This window comes from Bos indicus x Bos taurus, chromosome 5 (assembly GCF_003369695.1).
Source record: "Bos indicus x Bos taurus breed Angus x Brahman F1 hybrid chromosome 5, Bos_hybrid_MaternalHap_v2.0, whole genome shotgun sequence".
Taxonomy (NCBI): domain Eukaryota; kingdom Metazoa; phylum Chordata; class Mammalia; order Artiodactyla; family Bovidae; genus Bos; species Bos indicus x Bos taurus.
This window is the reverse complement of record NC_040080.1, coordinates 7320244-7335585: the sequence shown is the minus strand read 5'-3', so window position 1 is coordinate 7335585 and position 15342 is coordinate 7320244. Positions and strand designations below refer to the sequence as shown.

The 15342-nt window shown below is 45.8% G+C and overlaps 1 protein-coding gene across 1 annotated transcript; it reads right to left on the bottom strand.

Moving 5' to 3' along the window:
* Positions 1-4318: 4318 nt before the first annotated feature.
* SNU13 (small nuclear ribonucleoprotein 13) lies at positions 4319-13163 on the bottom strand. Its single transcript, XM_027540651.1, has 3 exons — positions 13042-13163; positions 6444-6564; positions 4319-5540 (listed from the first exon to the last, which is right to left on the bottom strand). The coding sequence occupies exons 1-3, from the start codon at positions 13042-13044 to the stop codon at positions 5278-5280; spliced, it is 387 nt and encodes a 128-aa protein (XP_027396452.1). The 5' UTR covers positions 13045-13163; the 3' UTR covers positions 4319-5277.
* Between the last annotated feature and the right edge of the window lie 2179 nt (positions 13164-15342).

The window sequence follows — 15342 nt, the reverse complement described above, 5'->3', positions numbered from 1 at the left end:
TGCCATTGGCTGTGAGCTTTACTTTCTCTCCCACTGGGAATGCGTTTCCTCACAACGGAAACAAGAAATATCAGTGAGGGTAGGGAAGAGTGTGACAGTTATGGACACATGAACATGCTTTAGGGATGATGATCCTGCTGCTGCTGCTAAGTCACTTTAGTCGTGTCCGACTCTGTGCGACCCCACAGACGGCAGCCCACCAGGCTCCCCCGTCCCTGGGATTCTCCAGGCAAGAACACTGGGGTGGGTTGCCATTTCCTTCTCCAATGCATGAAAGTGAAAGTGACATCGCTCAGTCGTGTCTGACTCTTAGCGACCCCATGGACTGCAGCCCACCAGGCTCCTCCGCCCGTGGGATTTTCCAGGCAAGAGTACTGGAGTGGGGTGCCATTGCCTTCTCCAATGGTGATCCTAGTCATCGTTGGTTATATTTTGATCCTCTGTTTTCCCACTTGTTTTCCTTTACATGTGTCATATTAAGATCTAAAGATCAGATTTCAGGAGTAATAACAAGGTAACTTGTCTAATTCTTGTACCACTTGCTTCACGAGTACATACCAACTCCCCTACTCTTGTTGTATTTTCTTAAGATGACATTCAAGTATGTGAAGGAGAGATACGCATTTTCTGTTGCCCTGAGAATTTGGGTTGCAGTGTAAGTGAAATGAGTTATTCCTGTAATTTTTCAGGGGAGCTGTAGGAAGTTCAAGAAGATAAGGAGAGGTTTGATGGAAGAATGGAAAAAGCAGGGGTCCTTGGATCAGGAAAAGGGGAAAAGGAGGGGAGGGATCTCTCCGTGTCCCTCGTACCTTCCCACCTTTATCCTCCCTGCCCCTTTCCTTGTTCTCTGTGCAGTTACTGCTTTTGAACAATTAGCCTGAGAGAAGGAAGGAAAGCACCTGAAAGGGTTTTTATCCTCTGAGGATGGCTTGTAGGTCCTGTGTCTTTGAGACTAGAATGAGCATCTCATGAGGTGAGTGTAGGAAGGGTCAGGTTACTCTTGGAAGACGTTTTCAGTTTTGGATTCTTTGCTCTAAGTTTTATGGATTTTCTCAACTTTTTTTTGCTTGTGTTTGTTTGGAAAGGAGATGTTATATTCTTGTTTGGATTTCTTTCCTTATCTCGGGGAGAGGGAAAATAATTACCCAATTAGATTCCTTTGAGGATACAGCAAGATAATGTGAAATCATTTAACATAAGTGTTCATTCTTGTTGCTGGGAAATAAGACCACCCCTGTTAAATGACACATTCTTGGAAAACTCTGGGTTCTAGAGAAGGTTACTAATACCACAGAGGTAGATCAAAATCAGGCTGGTCATCTCAAGTAGGAGGGTAAGAATGAGTGCCACCGCTTGCTGGGCCTTTGCTTTCAAGCTGGTGAGAAGGAAATTTAATGAGTCCTAGGCTTTTCTATGCACACCTGCAGGCCCGTAGGGTCCTTTTCCTCCGTTTGGTTTACAAAATGGAGAGAAGGGTTCAAGGGTCAAACAAAACATGGGTAATGTGAATGATGTTAGAAAAATAACCACTGAGGTCTGTGATAAAGAGCAATTGTGTGATCTCTGTTTCTCTGTAGATTAATGATGCTTGCCTTCTCTGCTGTGGAGCTCCTGGGAGAAAAACCGTTATGTCCAAACATAATTTGGTTGGGCTCTTGTAAGCTCACAAGTCAGATTTAGTAGATTTACATCTTGGCTCCATCACACACATACAAATGACTGTAGGCAATTTACTTGGCATTTTCAAGCCTCAGTTGAGTTCAGTCACTCGGTCGTGTCCGACTCTTTGCGACCCCATGAATCACAGCACGCCAGGCCTCCCTGTCCATCACCAACTCCTGGAGTTCACTCAGACTCACGTCCATTGAGTCAGTGATGCCATCCAGCCATCTCATCCTCTGTCGTCCCCTTCTCCTCCTGCCCCCAATCCCTCCCAGCATCAGAGTCTTTTCCAATGAGTCAACTCTTCGCATAAGATGGCCAAAGTACCAGAGTTTGAGCTTTAGCATCATTCCTTCCAAAGAAATCCCAGGGCTGATCTTCAGAATGGACTGCATGGATCTCCTTGCAGTCCAAGGGACTCTCAAGAGTCTTCTCCAACACCACAGTTCAAAAGCATCAATTCTGCGGCGCTCAGCCTTCTTCACAGTCCAACTCTCACATCCATACATGACCACAGGAAAAACCATAGCCTTGACTAGATGGACCTTTGTTGGCAAAGTAATGTCTCTGCTTTTGAATATGCTATCTAGGTTGGTCATAACTTTCCTTCCAAGGAGTAAGCGTCTTTTAATTTCATGGCTGCAGTCACCATCTGCAGTGATTTTGGAGCCCCCAAAAATAAAAGACTGACACTGTTTCCACTGTTTCCCCATCTATTTCCCATGAAGTGATGGGACCAGATGCCATGATCTTAATTTTCTGAATGTTGAGCTTCAAGCCAACTTTTTCACTCTCCTCTTTCACTTTCATCAAGAGGCTTTTTAGTTCCTCTTCACTTTCTGCCATAAGGGTGGTGTCATCTGCATATCTGAGGTTATTGATGTTTCTCCCGGCAATCTTGATTCCAGCTTGTGTGTCTTCCAGCCCAGCGCTTCTCATGATATAGTCTGCATAGAAGTTAAATAAGCAGGGTGACAATATACAGCCTTGACGTCCTCCTTTTCCTATTTGGAACCAGTCTGTTGTTCCATGTCCAGTTCTAACTGTTGCTTCCTGACCTGCATACTAAGAAGAAGAATAACGTGGAATAATGAAAATAAGAAAACATGTGAATACAGAAAGTGCTCAAAAAGCACTAACTTACCCAATTTCTTAGACTGCAAACACGCTTCAGTCCAGCAGGCGGTGATGGCACGCACACAGCCACTGAGCAGAAATGGCCTGTGCGTGCACACCGCAAACCTGGCGCCGAGAGCGTGCGGGATGGGAGGAACAGGGAGGTGCCTCTGCCCGAGTGGCAGTCAGAGGCAGGTGGGGGCGGGGCTGCTGGAGAGAATTGCACGCGTCTGTGCACATGTGTATATGCCTCCAGGCCGAATGCAGAGGGGACATCTCTTTTAACGTCTTATTAAAAGGGTAAAGCAGGACCATGAAATCTGGGAGAGCCTAGTCATCCACTTCCTCTCCGTTGCCTTCAAACAAATTCCAGCCTCAAGTCCATTTAAGAGGGAAACACACCTATTATAATGGACCGGGAGCTATGACAACTATCCAGCCTTTCCAGTTTGACCCCAAACTATCCCTGAATGTGTAATCTTCATTGTAACTGTATCACACATAAAAGCCAGTCCTGCCTGAGGTTTACTCTGGACACTCATGCAGCTGGGACCTTATCATCTGTAGGCCCTGCCAGCACTTCAGCATTCTTCATCACTAGAGCAATTCTGACATGGTCATATTGCTATTTTTTATTTTTTGGCTGCGCTGGGTCTTTGTTGCTGCTTAAGGGCTTTCTCTAGTGGCCACGCTGGGGGCCTACTCTCTAATTATGGTGCACAGGCTTCTCATTGTGCTGGCTTCTCTTGTTGCCCGGCACAGGCTTTAGAACACACAGGCTCAGTAGTTGTGCAAGGGTTTAGTCCTCCCCCTTGCCTCATGGTGAAGGAAATGGCAACCCACTCCAGTACTCTTGCCTGGAGAATCCCATGGACAGAGGAGCCTGGCAGGCTACAGTCCACAGGGTTGCAGAGTCGGACATGACAGTGACTAAACCACCACCACCGCCACCTGCCTCGTGGAATGTGGGACCCCTAGTGGATCAGAGATCGAACTTGCATCCCCTGCATTGGCAGGTAGAGTCTTAACCACTGGATCGCCAGGAAATTCCAGAGGTTGGATTACTTGATCTCCCTTCACCCCCAATTTCAGTCTTTTACAGTATGATACATGAAGATACATATGCTGGAGTGAGCCAAAGGAGATTACTAGCCCAGTAGGAACAGAACAGGCTTTAGCAGGACAGGGTAGCTTTAGCCTCCCTAGGAACCCACTGCTGGAGTGGTTACATTCTAGTGGGTAAAGGCCAGGTTTGCTGCTAAACTTTCTACAGCATACAGGGCAGGCTCCTATAGGAAAAGATTATCCAAGCAAAGATATCAACAGTGCTGAAGTTGAGAAATCCTCTTCCAGAGTGGCAGCAACACCTCAATGATTAAGTCTGAATATTCTGAACCACCAGAAATCATTTGGAAGTGACGGCTTTTGCACAGCTTCCTGGTGAAAACGGAGAAACTACAAGAAACTATTAACCACTCTAATGCTTCAATCAAGTATCAGCTGGACACCTACCAAGAATCACACTTTCTTTAAACTGGGATATGAATGTATGTATGCTTTATTAGGATGCTCACAAGAATGACACATTAGCACTGTCCTTCTGGTGGGACAGAGAATACACATCTGACCCACATCATAGAAGGAGACAGGCCCGGGTAACGGCTCTCAGAGCTGGTACAAGGGTCCACTGAAGAAATTGCCATTCAGCAAAGCGAGGATGCTTCCTTGGATTCCATCATCTCTGCTGCAGCTTCCAGTCAGTCCTCCATGATGGCCCCAGAATCCTCCATTCCAGAACCTCCTACCATGCCTTCAAGACCTAGGTCAACTGGCCCATGTCTCATTCACCCAGGCGCCTCTGGAATTTGGCAGCACGTCTCTTTGGTATGCTGCTGCCCCGCCACCCTCAGGGGGCAAAGGTGGGAGTTGGGGGGGAATACAACATTACCAAAAGCAAATAGCAGGGGTACATCAGCAACCGACACTTCGGGCATACACCCAACAACCTCACAGAACACATGCTTCCTCCCCAAATGATACATTATGCCCTGCAGAGCAAAGGAAACCCCTCGATGATTCAGACACACGTGCAACGATCCTGTACATGGGAATGAGGGGTACAAGCAGACAGTTATGCCATCATGCCCTGCACAGTAGGAAGCAGGCCCCTGAAAGCTGGAACCAATTCTCTACTCTCTCGGCTCTTCCCTGCCTTTAAGTGGTGTCATCCAGCCTGTTCCACCTGTTCTTGGCGTTAGTTCATTTTTCTAAAAGGGAGGATAAGATGGCAGAGAGGAAGGGGAGATTAGGGGAGGGGCTGACAACCTATAAAACAAGACAACAGTACAAAAATGCAAAAATCAGATTGAGCATTAAAATATTTTATAACAATAGAAGGTAGCTGGAAACACTACATGCTAACAGACAATATGATACATAACTCTGCGGGGGCGGGGGGGTGGAGAGGAGTCAGCTGGGAGTGTGGCTGAGGCCACCAGTTTAGACTAAGAGCCTTTCAATGGACTGCTGGATGGACTGGATCTGCTGCTTCAGTTGTGAGCCCTCTTTGATGGTGACGGAGCAGGCGATGACAGGCCTGGAGACCCCGCAGGCTCGCCCCAGAGCCTGCTTGGAGCGCACGAACACATAGGGCACGTTCTTGTCCTCACACAGCAGCGGGAGGTGCAGGATGATCTCCAAGGGCTCCGCATCTGCGGCCATCACAATGAACTCAGAGATGCCTCTGTTGAGGGTTTTGGTGGCTGTGGAGAGAAGGACATGAAGTCAACAGGTGATGGGGGCTGGGGCAGGGAAGCCACAACAAAGCAATTTCCAAGGAAAAGAAACAGGTGCAAGAAAAATGGGCAAAAATGTCCAGGACTAGGATATTCCTGGAAGAGATAGGGAGCCAAGCATCAAATCCCCAATGCCTTCCTCAAACTCTACATCAAACCCATCAGTTCTGTCAAAACGCACTCTAAATCCTAAAAAGAGCCCTTCTTTTCCTGTCCTCTGCTACCACACTCCCCAAGCTTCACCAGCAGGAAGCAGTGCAATGTAGCACTTCTCCAGCCCTGTGACCAAGGATCAGGAGTTTCCATCCCAATCTGCCATCATCAATACTTTGGAAAGTTCACACTACACGTTAACTCACCAAGCAAGTTCAACATCCCACAGCATTGTTCAAATCTTATCATTTTATTTAGTTTATATTTTTGTTTCTGGCTGTTCCGGGTCTTCCCTGCTGCTTGGGCTTTTCTCTAGGTGTTGTGAGCAGGGCTACTCTCTCAGTGGCGGTGTGCGGGCTTCTCACTGCAGTGCCTTCTCTTGTGCAGCACAGCCTCAGTAGTCGTGGCACACAGGCTTAGATGCTCAGCTGCGTGTGGGATCTTCCCAGATCTGGGTTCTAATTGTATCTCCTGCATTGGTGAGTGGGTTCTTTACCACTGAGCTACCAGTGAAACCCCCTCAAATGCTTATTCCTGACTGCTTATCTCTGTGACCCAGTGCTAGCCCACAGGCCACACACGCTGCTGCTCTCAAGTCTCCATGGTGGGCCTAGTCAAAAGCATCCAGCCCTCTTTCCACCTTGGAAATCTAGTCCAGACCCCAGACGGGGACCGTGCTGGTAACACTCTTCTTGGACCATCCTCTGGTTGCCTTACCCTCATTGGCTCCTTTTCGAAGCTGCTTGTAGTTACATGACTGCTGAACGAGATCCAATAGTTTCTTGGTGAGGTGAGCATCTGCAAGAGGGTAGGCCTTCGGATTGACGTCAGCCTCAGTCTGTTGGGGGTATATCAAAGCATGAGTCAAACTGAACCGGAAGTTGTTCCAGACGAGTCACAAAGTACTCCAACCAAAAACTGAGAGGGACAATAGGGAGCTTCCCTACTTCCCTCCCCCAAACATACACATTTAATTTACTAAATCTAAACAAGTATAATTTATAGAAACCCAGCACAAAGTTCTATTTCCTTTATATTTTAATCTTCAGTTTTCAGTAAGAATCCTGGTTTCCAAAACATCCAAGTATTTTCTCATTTATTCTACCCTGCAATTCACATAAAATGGTTTCAGAGTTGCTATACCAATACTACCTCCATCAACTATAAACCCACCAAGGTCAAAATTTCCTTTTAATCTTACAATACATCCAACTAAAACCATCCAGTCAGAGTACTATATTCAAAAGTTATTCAAACTATATGTTACCTTGTGGCTATCAATCTGATATACAATTAAGGTTCCTTTGTATTTAGTTTGCTTAAAAATTCTTAAAAATATATAAAACATTTATGTGGTTCCAAAGTCATTGTTTTGAAAACTAGTAAACTGTAGAGCCTTTCCTATGTAGACTGATAGGTAAGCAAGCAGCAGGTAAACATCTTCTGTATTCCACCTAAAGAATGATACAATTAAACAGCACCATCCTGCAAGCCATACTAATTAGTTAATTAATCCAAACAAATTAATGGATCCAGGTATTGATTTTAATAGCTACCAACATCACACAAAAAAAATACCATGTGACCATTGCCTCTCTGGGCTTCCCTGGTGGCTCAAAGGTAAAGAATCCACCTGCAATGCTGGAGACCTGGGTTCGATCCCTGGGCTGGGAAGATCCCCTCAAGGAGGGCACAGCAACCCACTCCAGTATTCTTGCCTGGAGAATCCCTAGACTAGGGAGCCTGGCAGGCTACAGTTCATCGGGTCGCAAAGAGTCGGACACGACTGAACGACTAGGCACACTGCCTCTCTTAAAGAACAAACCATCAATGATCAAGCAGTCTTGGGGGGAAAAGAGGAAAGCTAGGAGAAAAGCTGATCAAGCCTTCCATCCCACTTTTTTTGCCCACAGTGCTTGCGGAGATCCTAGTTTCCCGACCAGGGACGGAACCTGCGCCCCCTGCAGTAGAAGCGCAGAGTCTTAGCCCGGACCACTGGAGAAGTCCCAGCCTTTGATTCTAATACTGCTACCAAATCCAGGTCCGGAACCCAGGTCTGGCTGCTCGAAAGCCAATTCTCCAGAGACAAGTGCTGGGAGGAAAGGAAAGGTTGCTTTATTTTGGAGGCCTGCGGCAACTAGGCAGAAAAGGCAATGGCAACCCACTCCAGTACTCTTGCCTGGAAAATCCCATGGACCGAGGAGCCTTGTAGGCTGCAGTCCATGGGGTCGCTCAGAGTTGGACATGACTGAAGCGACTTAGCAGCAGCGGCAACCAGGGGAGAACAATACTATATATTTGATATTAACGAATTATTAAATTTGGGGGTATTGTAGTGGCATTGAAGTTGTTGAAATTTCTCATTTTACAGATGCATGCTGTAATACCTATAGATAAAATGCAACCCCATTGGATCCATTGCAAAACAACACACAGAAAACAAATTCGGTGGTGCCTCGCCTATTCCATTTCTCCTACCCTATTTTCACCTCTTGACTTTAACTTTTTTTATAAATTTCTCACTTGCTTTCCCTGTGATTCTTTTTACAAATATGTATTTTATTATATACATAACCTGGGTGCAGCCCACATTACCATTCCTGAGCACCAAGCAGTTTGCCCGCAGTGATGCGGTCTAACCCTGGGTTTGGAAGCTGGACCGTGGCACGCAGCTTACGGCAGGTGGCACCGCGGTTCCAGGTGGTGACCCATGGGCAATGGCCCAGTGGATATACTCACCATATTGAGTTCACCTTGATCGTCTCCTGCCTGATCCCCCAAGAGCTTAGAAGCACCCCCCCGCTCCCGCCCCCACTGCAGAGGAACTGGAAGTGACTTCGAGAACCAGCTCGTACCCGGAAGCCTGGTCCCACACACCAACACAACGCACTGGGTCAGTCTGTCATGGTCCCAGGGTGATGAGAAATTAGGGGAAGTTCAAGATGTTTCACGAAGTGGGAAAGATCTCTAATTATTTGCTCTTCTTCATACAGCCAGGTGGCTCAGTGGTGAAGAATCCGCCTGCAATGCAGGAGACTCAAGAGATGTGGGTTCAATCCCTGGGTCAGGAAGATCCCCTGGAGGAGGAAATGGCAAGCCACTCTAGTATTCTTGCCTGGAAAATCCCATGGACAGAGGAGCCTGGTGGGCTATATACTTCATGGGGTAACAAAGAGTCCGACATGGCCAAGCAACTAACAGCGACTGAGCAAGCACATATATTCTAGAATCAGCTTTTTCAAATTCTACCAAGAAAAATAGAAAAGAAAAAGAAAAAGCCTGCTGGGACAGCATTGATTTGTAGATTTAAAGTAATCCCAATTAGGATAAAACACCTTTAAGATACAGAATCTGTCAAATCAGTTAAGCATACATATTTACTTAACTTTTTAGTGCTTTTAAATAAAGCTTTATAATTTCTCCAAAAGCCTTAGTATCTTTTAGATTTACTCAGATATTTCAGCTTAAGAAAATTCACACTATTCCTTAATATTTTAAGAACTTCTTTTATAAATGAATTGGCACTGAATTCCATCATATTTTTTGTACGAGATGGATGAGTCAAGACTTTTCTCCTTTATAAGTTTTTCTAGTGTTGGTTGCACAAGGTTGTAAATAGAACACCCACTGAATTATACACTTATTTTTTTTCTACTACACACTTGTTTTTAAAATTGATGCATAACTGACCTATGATATTATGTTAGTTCCAGGTGCACAACACCATTATTTGATATTTCTATACAAAATGATCACCACTGACTTACACACTTTAAAGAGAAGAACTTTATGGTATGAAATTATCTCAATAAAGCTATTGTTTAAAGTAGGTGTAGTGGCTCAGATGCCACAAAGCAGGAGGCCAGGGTTCAATCCCTGGGTCAGCAAGATTGCGTGGAGAATGGGATGGTTTTCTAGTTTTCTTGCCTGGAGACTTCCATGGACAGAGGAGGCTGGTGGACCACAGTCCATGGAGTTGCAAAGAGTCAGACAGGACTCAGCAACTAACACTTAAAGTTTTTCCATGTTAAAAAACTTTAGTTAAAAAAAGAAAAACAAAACTTTAGTTTTTCTTACTGAATTATAATTAACATACAATATTAACTTTGTTTCTTTACTATTATTCAGCCCTCCTACTTCTACTTTAATTCATTTTGATTCTATTGTTTTCAGGTATTTGTTCCTCTAAGTTCCTATATTTATAAATATCACATTGCTCATATTTTCTAGATTAATCTCATCAGAGGAGACTTTTCAAATATTCTTCTGATTCTGTCCACCTTACAACAAGATATATTTTCTATTTCAGTAATTTCTGCTTTTTCTTTCACATTACTTTGTCCTTTTGATCTTTTCCTAGCTTTTTAGTGCCCCCCCATCTTAGGTTCCAATACTTTAGTTGTACCCTACATATTCTGATATTTGGTATTTCCATTATTGTTCAGTTCTGTTTTCAAATTTCCCTTGTTATTTTCAATTTGACCCATGAGTTCTTTATATTTTCTTTACACTTTGTTTCTAAGTCATTTGCATTTTAGTTGAGAGAATATGGTCTGTATTATTATCAATCTTTATCTTCTATAACTGATGGGTGCAGTATTCACTGGTTTCACTACCACCACTAGATCAAGTTTATTCATAGTGTTATTCACACTGATGTTTTGGCTTCACAATCAATTAAACGCTACATAACTGCACATCTATTTCTTCTTGTAATTATGTCATCCTCATTTTACTTGTACTTTCTTTCCTTCAAGTGTCTCCCGCCCCCACCCGCCACCATTTTCTACTCTAGTGGTTTGGAGTTATTTTTATTTTTTTGATGGCTACTAAGAAATCACAACTTATGTTTTTAACTCATCAAAATCTAATGCTCACCAATAATGTCACAATTCAGAACCTCCTCTTAAACAGTTAAGTTCCCAGGAACACTTTAATTCCTATCACTCCTCATAAATATACTTTTTAAAATGCCAGATATTTTTACTGTAGCTTCCAATCACCCATCTCTGGGAACTAGGATTCTCATCTCTTAATAAACATCAAAGGCATAAAAGGGGGAGACTTCAGGAGATCCACTATGATCATCCAGTCCCAACACTTCATGGCAAACAAGTGGGGAAACAATGGAAACAGTGACAGAATTTATTTTCTTATGCTCCAAAATCACTGCAGATGGTGACTGCAGCCATCAAATTAAAAGACGCTTGCTCCTTGGAAGAAAGTGAAGTGCAAGTCACTCAGTTGTGTTCAACTCTATGTGATCCCGTACAGTCCATGGAATTCTCTAGGCCAGAATACTTGAGTGGGTAGTCTTTTCCCTCTCCAGGGAATCTTCCCAACCCAGGTCTCCCGCATTGCAGGCAGATTCTGAAAAGCTATGACCAACCTAGACAGCATATTAAAAAGCAGAGACATTACTTTGCCAACAAAGGTCTGTCTAGTCAAAGCTATGGTTTCTCCAGTAGTCATGTGTGAGAGTTGGACCATAAAGAAAGCTGAGCCCCAAGGAATCAATGCTTTTGAACTGTGGTGTTGGAGAAGGCTCTTGAGAGTCCCTTGGACTGCAAGGAGATCCAACCAGTCAATCCTAAAGGAAATCAGTCCTGAATATTCATTGGAAGGACTGATGCTGAAGCTCCAACACCTTGGCCACCTGATGAGAAGAACTGACTCATTGGAAAAGACTCTGTGCTGGGAAAGATTGAAGGCAGGAGGAGAAGGGGATGACAGAGGATGAGATGGTTGGATGGCATCACCAACTGGATGGATAAGAGTTTGAGCAAGCTCTGGAAGTTGGTGATGGACAGGAAAGCCTGGCCTGTTGCAAGTCCATGGGGTAGCAAAGAGCTGGATACGACTAAGCGACTGAACTGAACTGAAAGAGGAGTCACTTTAGTGGTTTAATAAAAGTCAAAACGACAACAAAAGTTCCACTCAATTTTAAAGCCAAACCACCGACCTTATAAGTAGCAACTGAAAGTTGCTTAGGGTGTATTTATCCACCTTTTAATTTTTCCAAGGGTTAATTAAATGAGTGAATGAATGAAATCTTACTGCTAGACAACTTTAACCCGTAGCTTGATGTCTTTGTTCTCCTCATACACCAGACAGCAAAAACCTGCAAGTTTTGATTTGACAACAAATAGTGCATGCTCACTCTCTCCATACCAGGCGCAAAGGCAATTAAATGCATTATTAAACTGAGACCACCTGATTCCAAAACTTCTCAAGGAACTCCGAAAAACGAACACCAGTTTAGAAGGTTCAAGTTCTAGACTCAGCAACATACCAACCTCAAAATGGGGGTGGGGCAGCAGGGAAGATATGCTTTGGGATCCAAGAACCGTTAAAAGGATTAAACCTCATTATGAAAGTCGAAATGTTTTTGCAAACTCTTCCCTCCTCACTAAGTGCCGACCAAAACTAGGTACCAAGGCACACGATCTGATTAAAAAGTTAGAGACCATCAAGAGTTTTAGATGAGCCCCGCACGTGGTGCTACCAGGACTTCTGATTTCCGAGGTTACCGCCTCGCAGGAGGAATCTTTCCTGCATTCCAGGCTGGGGTTCCTTCCAAACGCAGGCTCCAAACGCCAAGTGAAAGTGAAGTAGCTCAGTCGTGTCCGACTCTCTGCGACCCCGTGGACTGTAGCCTACCAGGATCCTTCCTCCATGGGATTCTCCAGGCAAGAATACTGGAGTGGGTTGCCATTTCCTTCTCCAGGGGATCTTCCCGACCCAGGGATCGAACCGGGGTCTCCCGCATTGCAGGCAGACGCTTTAACCTCTGAGCCACCAGGGAAACCTCCAAACGCGAAAGGCCCCTTTAATCCCTGGCACACGTAACTTGCGACAGGCACTAGGCGTAGACCCATGGAGATATCCTTCTCCTGAACCCCAGCAATGGGAAAGTGGAGCTGGGGAGGATGATCCAAACCCAGGGTTCCACATCATTCTCTAGCGACCCCTCCAAAAGAAATATAAAACCAATAAAATCAAATTTTCTCATCCGACTTTCTACTCTGTCCCACGTGGGTCGGTCCCTTTCTCTCAGGCCCTCTCCGCTCACCGGAGGCATTCAGCCAGGAGCACTAACTGCTGACAGACGCTCCATCACAGAATCCGGGACCCATCTCTAGCGTTCTAACCTCGGACCGGGAGAAAAGACAGTGCTTGGGGCTACTCGGCCGTCCGAGCTCGAACCCCTCGCCGAGACGGCGACACCGCGCATGTTCTAAGCCGACAAGCTAGTGAGAGAACAGAACCCCGAGTCTCCCACTTCCTGGCTCTTCAACCAGGCGCACGCACTCACCATAGCTGCGGTTCAGTGATACCGTCCCTCCTCAAGAAGCACAGGCGACGTTAGAAAAGAACTTTCCGCCGAAAAAAGTCGCAGGGAAGAAGTGGAAATGGCCGCTCGCGGCCGGAAGCGGAAATGACGTTAAAGAGGGCGGCTCTCCCCTTAAAGGGCAACAGCGCGGAACGACTTCAGTTCTGGGGGGAGGGACCGCCTTTGCCGTAGTTTTAGTGTTGTTTTATTACCAGTTATTGGCAGGAACAGTGAGTTCGATACCCAAAATATAATGCACCAAAACAAAGAATTTTAGTGGTGTCATTCCATTGCTAGTTTATTTTGTAGCACATTTAAATTTAAACATTACTTTGCCAACAAAGGTCTGTCTAGTCAAAGCTATGGTTTCTCCAGTAGTCATGTATGGATGTGAGAGTTGGACCATAAAGAAAGCTGAGCCCCGAGGAATCAGTGCTTTTGAACTGTGGTGTTGGAGAAGGCTCTTGAGAGTCCTTTGGACAGCAAGGTGATCAAACCAGTCCATCCTAAAGGAGACCAGTCCTGGGTGTTCATTGGAAGGACTGATGCTGAGGCTGAAACTCCAATACTTTGGCCACCTCATGCGAAGAGTTGACTCACTGGAAAAGACCCTGATGCTGGGAGGGACTGGGGACAGGAGGAGAAGGAGACGACAGAGGATGAGATGGCTGATCACATCACCGACTCGATGCACATGAGTTTGAGTGAACTCCGGGAGTTGGTGATGGACAGGGAAGCCTGGCATGCTGCGATACATGGGGTCGCAGAGTCGGACACGACTGAGCGACTGAACTGAGCATTTAGCCAAGATGCATTGTGTGGTATATTGGGGTTTTCTTGTGTGTTTTTTAACTTCATTTGTTTATTTATGGCTGTGCCGGGTCTTCATTACTGCACTTGGGTTTTCTCTAGTTGCAGTGTGCAGGCTTCTCATTGCAGTGACTTCTCTTGTTGCAGAACATGTCCTCTGGGGCATGTGGGCTTCAGTAGTTGCAGTGCAAGAGCTTAGTTGCCCCATGACGTGTGAAATCTTCCCAGACCATGGATTGTGGAATCAGTGTCGCTTGCCTGGGCAGGCAGATTCCTAACCACTGGACTACGAGGGAAGTCCTGGGCTCTTAGAATAGAGAGATACTTTCCAAATGGTTGGTAAATAGGTGACACCCTTCTACTGTAACCCCAGGGACCACTTTTGTGTGTACATGCTCAGTTATGTCTGATTCTTTGTGACTCCTTGGACTGTAGTCCATCAGGTTCCTCTGTCCATGTGATTTTCCAGGCAAGGATTCTGGAGTGGGTTGCCATTTCCTCCTCCAGGGGATCTTCCCGACCCAGGGATCAAACCCTCATCTCCTGGGTCTCTTGCATTGATAGGCAGATTCTTTACCACTGCACCATCTGGGAAGCCCCAGGGACCACTTACAACCCAGAAATGAAGGAGTTAAGGCCTGGCCCATTCTGATTGGCTGAAGACCCTGCCTGCTCTGTTATTCAGTATTTTGTTCATAACCTTTGGGTGAAAGTCTTCAGGATAGCATTTATATTCCTATCAACACTGATCCTGAGTTGGGAAAGTAATCCCCCAACAAAAAATCAGGATATGCTGGGTGGTTAAACAAGAACACACATGTTCAATAGGGTGTTCATTAAGTGTTTGATATTGGATACCTGAAGGACAAATGGATGAAAGTATCCCATAGGAAGAAAGAAATCCAACAGACTTCAGTTCATCCCTCCATCAACATGGGGGGAACATAGTCTCTTCACTCCAGAGGGCAAGGTGTTTAAGTTCTTCTTCCTCTTAATTCCTTTTGGGCCGTTCCCCAGTGTTGTCCTCATCTATACTGTGGCCGTGTTAGCCAGCTCTGATGTCACGTGCAGCAGCTGCAGCTAAGGCCACAGCATCAAAAGCCTTTATGAGGTGGCCTTAGTGACAGCAGTTCTATGAGGCAGGGGCTACCCCGCCCCGCAGTGGCCAGGTCAGCCATATCAGCCCTGCCCTCCAACTCCAGAACACCACCTGCCTGACCTAAACCGTGTCATGTTGCTGCCCCTCCTGGGCGCCTGTGCTGTCGTGGGGCCGTTCCGGGGTCCTGAGTGGGAGCCAGTGCGGGGCCTGCTCTCTGAGGATCGCAGCTGCAGGGACCCTCGGTGCTGTGGCAACCTGCTTGTCCTCTGCCTCTTTCTGATCTGGCAGGTCCGGCACTACTGGCATCAGGTCACCAGGACCCACCGCAGCATGAGGAAGTTCATCAAGGTGAGGGGGTCCCACCCACTTCTTTC